The 7,854-nt window shown below is 46.9% G+C and overlaps 2 protein-coding genes across 2 annotated transcripts; one reads left to right on the top strand and one right to left on the bottom strand.

Moving 5' to 3' along the window:
* Window positions 1-472: 472 nt before the first annotated feature.
* On the bottom strand, window positions 473-5,163 carry FTJAE_14149 (glu leu phe val dehydrogenase family; the record flags this gene model as incomplete). The annotated part of the gene is made up of 4 exons (XM_037347357.1): window positions 473-1,143; window positions 1,887-2,102; window positions 2,148-4,035; window positions 4,606-5,163. 4 exons carry the CDS (start codon window positions 5,161-5,163, stop codon window positions 473-475), a joined length of 3,333 nt encoding a protein of 1,110 aa, XP_037198835.1.
* Window positions 5,164-6,154: 991 nt separating this feature from the next.
* Window positions 6,155-6,652, top strand: FTJAE_14150 (uncharacterized protein; the record flags this gene model as incomplete). The annotated part of the gene is made up of 2 exons (XM_037347359.1): window positions 6,155-6,308; window positions 6,357-6,652. The coding sequence occupies 2 exons, from the start codon at window positions 6,155-6,157 to the stop codon at window positions 6,650-6,652; spliced, it is 450 nt and encodes a 149-aa protein (XP_037198836.1).
* Between the last annotated feature and the right edge of the window lie 1,202 nt (window positions 6,653-7,854).

Raw genomic sequence — 7,854 nt, forward strand, 5'->3', positions numbered from 1 at the left:
TTAATAGTTAATAGTATATATTAGGCTTATTAAGGTAAAGAAGTCTTATTAATAGCTAGTAAGCTAAGTCCTATTTAGTACTAAAGTAAATATATATATATATAATAGGGGCTTATAGTTAGGTAAGCTAGGCTTATAGTAAGTCTATAAGTTAGATTATAAGTCTATTATAAGCTTATAAAATAAACTAGGGTATAGTATAAGTTATTATAAAATTAGTAAAAAATATTTAAAGTATATATAATATAAGCGTTTTTACCTATTAGGTTATAATACCGTGCTAATATAAAAGTCTTTAATCTTAAGCTTCTAATTCTTTATAGGAACTTAAAGTATTTATTTACTTTCTTATAATAGATAGTCTTAAAATATAAGGTCTACAGAGTCTATCTAAAGTATCTGTTTATTATTCGTTAAGAGCGAGTATAAAAGCTCTATATAATCTGCTATACTGTAATATCCCGAATATCCGCTAAAATAATCCTTTAACACCGAGGTTAATGCCTATCTTGTTAAGTGAAACCTCGAGCTTCCCGTTACTCTTGTTGCGATGAGTCGATGTAGCGATTTGGTGTGTATTGCTTGGGGAATCTGGCCAAAACGTGAAGCTTGAAGCGCCAATAGGCTTCCATACGTGATCCTTTAGATAAGCCTCCAAGGGCAAACCACTGATTTGCTCAACAAGTCTTCCTGCCCAATCTACTCCACTACCGTACTCCCAACCTTGGCCAGGTTCGAATAGAAGGGGGTGATCGAACCAACCAATAACAGTAGACTTGTCTCTAACTTTGGATCCCTGAAATTTGCGAAACCTCTTCAAATCGGTGTTGTGAAGATCGTAGCCGCAGCCAGAAGAGTGAGTCAACAGTTGTCGGAGGGTAATTGGGTTGCGGCGTTTCTTTAAAATGGGTGATCCATCTGCACTCCAGCCCACGAGAACCTGTTGCCGACCTAGATCAGGAAGCAAGTCGCTAACGTCAGCGTCGAGAGTAATCAATTGTTTCTCAACCAGTTGTAATGCGGCAATAGTGGTGGGCAGCTTAGTGAGGGAGGCGAGTGTGAAGAGAGTTTGAGGACCGATGGAGACTTGATCAGGCCAGGAAGGCGATGGACCACCAAGGTAATGGGAGACAATGACAGATCCTGTCAAACGTTAGCGTAGTTGAGGTGATGGACTTAATTAGATACCATCACTGCGCTTGGCTAGTACGGCCAGTGAAGATACAATGTCTTTATCGAGGGAAGACTGCAATAATCTTCGAAAAGCATCCATCGGGCAAGGTCGTCGAGAAGAAGAAAAGGGATTTCGTAGCCAGTAAAGTGATGAAAATATAGGAATTCGAGGCACTTGGCCTGGATAAATAATTAAGAAGCTAAAGGATAGCTATGCTAGATTCAAAGAGTGACAGGATAAAGTATGATGGTAGAAGGAAACAAGGCGGGGAAGAAGGACTGTTCAAATATATACCCTTATCCAGTCACCGCCCTGAGGGCAACACGCTCACATGATTTTGACCAGATTTGCTAGTGGCCAAATCCCAAGACCCTTGGCTAAGCTGTGCCTGTCAATTGCCCTAGTATCACGCTTTGTTACATTCAACAGAAATCGTCATTGCCTGCACACTACGGCTTCGGATTATTGTTTAAATACTGTACTATTCATTTGCCTCAGTGTTGAACTGACATAGTGTTTACGTGTGTTGAAAGCTGAAAATAAACTTATATCCCATCCGCATAACAGTCTGGTTGGCTATAGATTCCAAAGTGTAGATAATTGCGGAATCAGGCTCCCAGCCCCCTAACACATCAGTTCAATTGACTATTCTCCAGGGAGCGAGCCAAAGAAACAATATTGTCCGTACGGAATTCTCCTTGCCCAGAATAACCCCCGTTGCCCTTTAGTTGCTGGATCCTTTCAGAATCGCTATCGACGGATACGCCGACCTTGGCTGAATCTCGACGCTCAACAAACTCCAGCACGGTACCAGTTTCGCTTTCAGCCAAGAAGAATTGCCGAAATCCAGTAGCCAAATCTATGCTTGGTGTATTGGCAGTAGTAGTCCACCCTCGCTCCCTTATAGCAGTAAAGATAGGGTCGACATCTTTTACTTCCATAGCAATATGATGAACAAATGATCTCGACTTACGCCTTAGCAGTCTTGAAAAGATAGAAGCAGGGGTAAGGCCCTCAGTAAGGATGAGAACTCGCTGTTCGTCTTGTGGAAGTCCCATGACGTGCATAAGCCCGTCATCTTGTCCTTCAGGAGCAGAGCCAGCATTGACAGTGAACGTACGGAGGTGCGTAAATCCCAGCATTTCCTCGTGAAACACCTTTTTGGGAGCAGTGTCGGACATAATTGAGGCGTAATGGTCTATCTGGATCGTTGAGCCGATTACACAGCCCAATGCATAGGAAGGACAGGTGAAGACATTCTTTGAAGGTTCCTGAGGTGGTGCTTGACAAAGACTCATGGGATATCCAGCTTGTTCACGTTCAAGAATAAGTTCAGTCATTTCATTATTGTGAATTCGCTCTCGGAAATCGATTGACTGGGCTTCGAGAACCTCTCTGGCCTTTTGTAAGTTATACACAGAGAACTGTACCGAAATGCCAATATCTGCTGGAGAGGCGTCGTCTGAAACTTGGACAATGCTGATTGTTGGATCATCTGACCCCGGGAGTTGGAAGAGAGTGCGATCGGCGTTCGACTTGGCATTGTATAGTGTCGTGATGGCCCTGGTAGCCCGTTCAAGATCCGAAGTCCTCATCGTGAGACGGGCCATTCTCTTGACACCAAGGAGATTCACAGGACCGTCCTTTCTGCGGGCAGCAGCGAGATATCTACACGCCTGCCAGACAGCAAGGTTTCCCTGGTGATAACCGGCCTTGGAAAGAGCTACACGAACAAAGGCTTTGGTGTCAGCAGCAGATGCTTCCAGATTGGACACAGCATACTCCTTCAAGGCGAGGCCACTGCAGGCTCGCATGAAGAGATTTGCAGTTCCTGAGTTGGTAACCCAATCTGGGAGCATGCAAATCGATGCTGCGTCGAGCCGCCTTGCGACGTCTTCGATACATTCTCCATGATCGAAAACGTTGTTGGCACCGGCGATGATGAATCGAGTTCCAAGAGGAGCTTGGACGAAAGTTTCATCAGTCAAGGTAGAGATAACTCTCGATGTCAACACATAGCGCTGAGCGCAAGGAACGAAAATCTCACCCCTCACACAGGCGAGAAAGTTGATGAGGTGCTTCTCATCGGTTGACCCAACTTCTCGAGTTACGTGCAGTCCTACTTGACCGAGTCCTGCTTCGAAGCTTCTGGCGTCATAGCCCTGAAGCCTGCCGTTGTTAACAGCCATGCGACGGGCCGTGTCAATGGCACCACAATCGATGCCATCGTCGTTGATCAGGAAGCCGTACTGGCTCGAGATCCCAACAACTCTGCCAATACCTAGTTCCTCGGCAGCGAGAGCAAATGTGGTGCCAACACATCCAAAACCCTGGATCACCAACCTGACCTTGCCAATGAGATCAGGTCTCTGATGGGTCAGAAGCTCCTTGAGAGTGATTGCCATGACGTAGCCAACACAATATTCTTCCAGAGTCCATCCTGTTGCGTTCGAGCTCTCTTGCAGAAGAGATGCGACATCGTCGGGGCGTGAACCGCAACTGAGAGAGTTGCGGAGTGCATCTAAGGCGGTTGTAGTACCTGGAGGACAATAGGCTCTGGCATGTTCATCAATGATGGCATGGTCGGTATTGATGTCCGCTCCTGTTCCCCAGTATCGAGAGATGATACTGGCATTGTCGCGGATAAAGCGCTCCAAGACATGAGGAGCTGAAGGGTGCTGTGGGGAGAACCGAATGCCGCCTTTTGCACCAACGACCTGCGGTTGACAGCTCACAGCCAGCTTAAGGCTCATGGACTGAGCTACGTCGCGGACTTCATCGAGCGTTGTACGCTCATGTTGAAACGAGCCGCCGCCAGAGAGAGTATAGTTGGTCTGCGCAGTGCCAGACGCAGCGTCCGTCTATAACAAAGTCTTGCGATAACTTAGGAACTATACTTCTGCTGCTGAGACAATAAAGAACAAGATTCACAGTTGCATGAAGACATTTATGATATGAACATTTAGTATTATGACTGCGCCATTGACCCGTCTACCGTAGAGGTGCACCTTCCTGATGTCCCGATGAACACGTGGAAGTCCACATTTCCATTAAGCTTATTCCCAATGACCAATAACAGATGGTGTGTCGTCCAAAAAGGGAATGTGTGTGATGATGCGGGACTATGTAGGTAGGAAGATGTCAGTGTTGGTTCGAAAAGGTTGGGAATGACTGACCTTGACAGAAAAGACAAGCGACATCAGCGTCCGGTCGTCATTTGGGCGAAGAAAAAGGACTCGGCAGAAGCTAAGCCGACAACAGAAACAAAAGCAGTGATCTTTGTTGGCCGACACTTGATGCTGTCAAAGCAGTCATGGTAAAGCTCTTGCCTTTGCCAACCACGGACCGTGCACTCAGAACGCCGGCTCGCCTGTATCCAGGTCGTAACCCGAGTTGGAGATTTGTCGCATCTTGGTGTGGTTCATCATAACACGGTTGAAGTCATCCGGGCGGTCGGAAAACACTTGGAAAAATACTCTCTCGCAGTTCCAGGCTTCTCGAACACGGTCCGCCAGCACGTCAATGGAGCCACTGATTTGAGCACCCATAAACCCTCCCTCGGCGCTCGGGACGTACCACTCTTCGTTGTTGTGGTCGCCGGCGGTGGTGTTTGTGTAACGTGTGTGGAGTTGAGGAGCGGCGTCTAGGACGCGGGTGATGACACAGGACACGCCTGGTGGGATATTTCGTCGGTGTTCTCCTTCAGTGGCGGGGTGCTCGTAGGAGTTGCCACACTGCTGACAGCAGTTATCGGGATCATGTTGTTGGACGGGGTGGTCATGTGCACTGTCTCCAGGATTGGTCTCGACAGCAAGGGCTGAGGAGGTCTGGTTTGTCTCCATGCAAAAGACTTCCAGCTTACGCTTGGCCTCAGCCAAAGCTACCTCGAGGTCTTGCATCTTGCGGCGATCGGCCTCGTTGGCGGGAGTGTCGGGCGCGCGCTGACGACTGGTCCCAGCCTGCTGCTGGTTGATGAGACGGGAAGACATGTTGAAGGGGTCCAAGAGAAAATGAACAGTAAAAACGGTCGTTGTTGGGAGGCTTCGTGGCTTGCGATGGCGATGCGTGATGTTGTTTTGGGAAAGCCGCTGAAAAGAGTTTGATGTGCAACAGTGAAAGCCTTCTTGACCTTTCACATTTTTATGGGTCAATTTCGCTGAAACTTGCAGTGGCAGTGTCAATTTGCAGTGGCGGCGGCTTCAGGCTTCGATTCAGTGATCATGTAAGGTAGGCTCAGTGCATGGCAGAATGAAGCTTCCAGTGGGACGAACCTGTTTGCCTACCAAAAGGGAAACAAGTCAAAAAACCCTAAGCACCAAGAAAGATCAATGTCCCCGCTCATCATCAGATTATAGTAGTTGACCGCAACGGCAACACCAACAATAGCGAGGCATTGCCGATGATGAATCAAAACCAATATTTTAAATCGATGCCAGAACGGTGGATAAAGGTAAAGACATGAAGGGATTTGGCTCGGGAGTTAAATCGCCCCCTTGAGCCCGACAGGATAGGCCTCGGGCGGCAAGAAAACACTAAACCTTGATTTAGGGTATCAAAATAAACTAAGTAAAGAGTCTCCTAAGCTTAGGTTAAATTTACCTAAAGATTTTTATTACTTAGGGCTCAGGTCCAGAGTTTTCTTTCCTCCCCTAGATAGGGTCAATGAAGGGAGAGTGAATTAAAGCTTAACATTACGCCACATAGTAATTTTGGTGCAAGACATGAGTAACTTTAGCTCCATGAAAGCTTGCGTAGCGAACAATAAAGCTTGTTGCATTTAAACTTTCACACCTTCATACATCGAAATAAGTAATTAAGTATAAATATCCCGCGGCTCGTCTACACAAACCCATCATTAAAAATATCCACAAACAACACCAGCAAACGGAAAGCCCAAGCACATCTTCACACCTCGCCAATTTGCGTTTCATTTCACTCCTTGTTTTGCTACACAGTATCTGGCTTTGTGCAGCTATACCTATGAACCCTCAACCCGCCACATTGGCAACGAACACAGATGAGATACTGACCCCGCAAGATGTGGTCAGTGGACTTGAGGAGTTGTTGAGACACAAACCCACTGTCAAATGTAAGGACACCGATAACGGTCTCCGTGGAGGCAAACCTGAGCAGGGTAGGTTATCCAGGCGTGCGAAGAGAAACCTAAACTAATTTGTGATAGGGACTGATAAGCCGAAAACTCCTCTTGACAGGGGGAAATTCTATGAGTCTGGGAAGCCTCATCACAAGATCAACGGTACAGTGTCAAATGGGACCAACAATGATACAAAGCCCAATGGCCAGCCGGATGTCAAATCGAAAGTAGAACCCAAGGTCCAATCGGGCGAATCAAATCCTCAATCAAATAGCACCCATGTGAATAAGAAGCCTTTGGAATGGCATGACAAAAGATGCTTTGGGACATACCAATTTGGCAAACACAAAGATATCTACCCTATCTCACAGCAGAACTACTGAGGCTTTGCTTGTCCGGAGACGGAGTCAAAGATGATCAAGAAGAATGATAGCAGTACATTCATCTCGTACCAACGATGGATATACGGCGCGCCTTACCTATACAACGTCTACTGGAAGGATTTCTGTGAACTAGAGAACGGTAAGACTGAGCAGGATGTTACGGATCCATTGGAAGAGGGATGGGACCCTGGAGCACGTATCTGTCAAGAGAGCCTCACCAAAGCCTACAGGGGCTGCGACAATAAGGGAGCAGGAGGATCGTTGCAGGCAGGCTGTCTGGTGTATGAGTTTCAGGCAAGGGATAAGGATAAAAAGGCCGTTCTTTTGCCTTAGTTCCGCGAAGGGATTCCTGTTTAATTGGCTGGGGTTGTATGATATGTTTTATCCGTGATCAGCAACGTGGGGCTCTTGTGACTAGACAGCTTTGATGCAATTGACTGCGATTTGTTTCTTCTATAAACTGGCTATGTGGAGACAGTTCCTGATTAACTTAGACAACAAAATGAGGGGAAGCAAGAGCAATCCTCAAGCGTAGCCAATCAGCCAGGGTGTGACTGGCACCAAATCCATCAGAGCACCCCGCCTGTCACCTGACTTTTGCACCATAAACCTTTGGCTGGCGTTTAGCTTCGGTGAATGTACTTGTAGGCCTCTTCAATAAACATGTTCAGAGCAAAACTCCTCCGGCCATGTTTCCGTTTTCGGCACTCAGCCGTGAGGATTCCCAAGGTCTACCGCCTAAGCTATTCGACTACGTCAACTTCGAGCTCACCCCGCGCTTTTCCCCGTAGTGGCTTCGAGATAATTGACTCTTCTGTGTTAGTGGAAGAGGAAAGGCTGCCGTTCTACAGGCGCCAGGACTACTACCCAATCCGTATCGGCCAGGTGATCAAAGAGACTTATCAAATACTTGCAAAGCTAGGCTACGGTACTAGTTCAACTGTATGGCTATCTCGAGATCTTAGGTATGCACTGCGTCCTTGTAAGTCTCTCGCTGACGTCAAGCTAGAGATGGGACGTTCTGGGTGCTGAAGGTTCATACCAATACGCTTAAACAAAATCAGGAATTGGATGTCTATAAACACCTGTCTAAGCTAAGTCTAGACCATGCGGGTCGGGAGCATGTACGAGAAGTTCGGGACACATTCAAGCTGAGGGGTTCACATGGTGAGCATGAAGTCTTTGTTATGTCACCCTTGGGG

The sequence above is a fragment of the Fusarium tjaetaba genome (genome assembly GCF_013396195.1).
Source record: "Fusarium tjaetaba strain NRRL 66243 chromosome Unknown NRRL66243_c0000576, whole genome shotgun sequence".
Taxonomy (NCBI): Eukaryota; Fungi; Ascomycota; class Sordariomycetes; order Hypocreales; family Nectriaceae; genus Fusarium; species Fusarium tjaetaba.